Source organism: Terrapene carolina, unplaced genomic scaffold (assembly GCF_002925995.2).
Source record: "Terrapene carolina triunguis isolate 2854851 unplaced genomic scaffold, T_m_triunguis-2.0 Scaffold130, whole genome shotgun sequence".
NCBI lineage: Eukaryota > Metazoa > Chordata > Testudines > Emydidae > Terrapene > Terrapene triunguis.
In genome coordinates this window covers 2443975-2444684 of record NW_020664481.1, presented here as the reverse complement: position 1 = coordinate 2444684, position 710 = coordinate 2443975, and the positions used below count along the sequence as shown (strand labels likewise).

The 710-nt window shown below is 58.5% G+C and overlaps 1 protein-coding gene across 1 annotated transcript in view; it reads left to right on the top strand.

Annotated features, from left to right (window-relative positions):
• The window catches only part of LOC112107284 (bactericidal permeability-increasing protein-like), a 14052-nt gene extending 13590 nt beyond the window's left edge, over window positions 1-462 (top strand). The window contains exon 15 of the mRNA XM_026652890.1: window positions 421-462. Coding sequence (XP_026508675.1) covers window positions 421-462 — 42 coding nt within the window. The remainder of the gene's footprint in view (window positions 1-420) is intronic.
• Window positions 463-710: the final 248 nt, after the last annotated feature.

Here is a 710-nt window from a genome sequence, read left to right as displayed (position 1 = left end):
GTGCCTGGCAATGCTTTCAGGATCATCTACTGATCCTTAATTTAATGTAATGACAAGTCTTTTGTTACCTTAATCAATCGGCCTCGGTTTATAAACAAACTCCCTGCCGCAAAGGCAGAGCTGGGAGCAGCACCGAACTCATCCCATGGCAGTTCGGAGCGCCACCTGGGGCTAGAATGTGTGCTGTGAGCAGACCTCAGGTACGAAACTTGCGGGGGGGGGGGGGGGGACGGTGGGGCCCCTCTGCCCCCCCCCCCCAATGGTGCCCCTGCTCTTGGGTCCTGCAGGGGGCTCGCTCACACCTACCCCATCACCGACTCCCGCTGGGGGACTCTGCGCCCCATATGGCCAGCGCTCCTACCCCACAGCTGCTGTCATTAAACACGGACGGACTCTCAGCCTGCCATTTTGTCTTCACAGGGGTTTGTGTTGGTAGCCACAGATGTGCAGTACAAGGCTTGAGCTGCCGTGGCTGGGTAGCCCCCCGTGGAGAGAGCCGCTGCCCCACAGGAGAACGCACACAGCCCATGGCTTCCCTCGCCCCTGCATCCTGCTGCTGCCTGCCCTGGAGCCGGCCTGGAGGCCAGGGCCAGAGGGGGCATTTTGTGTTATTTTAAGTAAAATTGAATTTTTTATGCACTCAGTCTTGTCATGTTAAAGCCTCCCCTCTGACACTCCCCCTCCAGCAGTCCCCGCTTCGCTCCAGATCT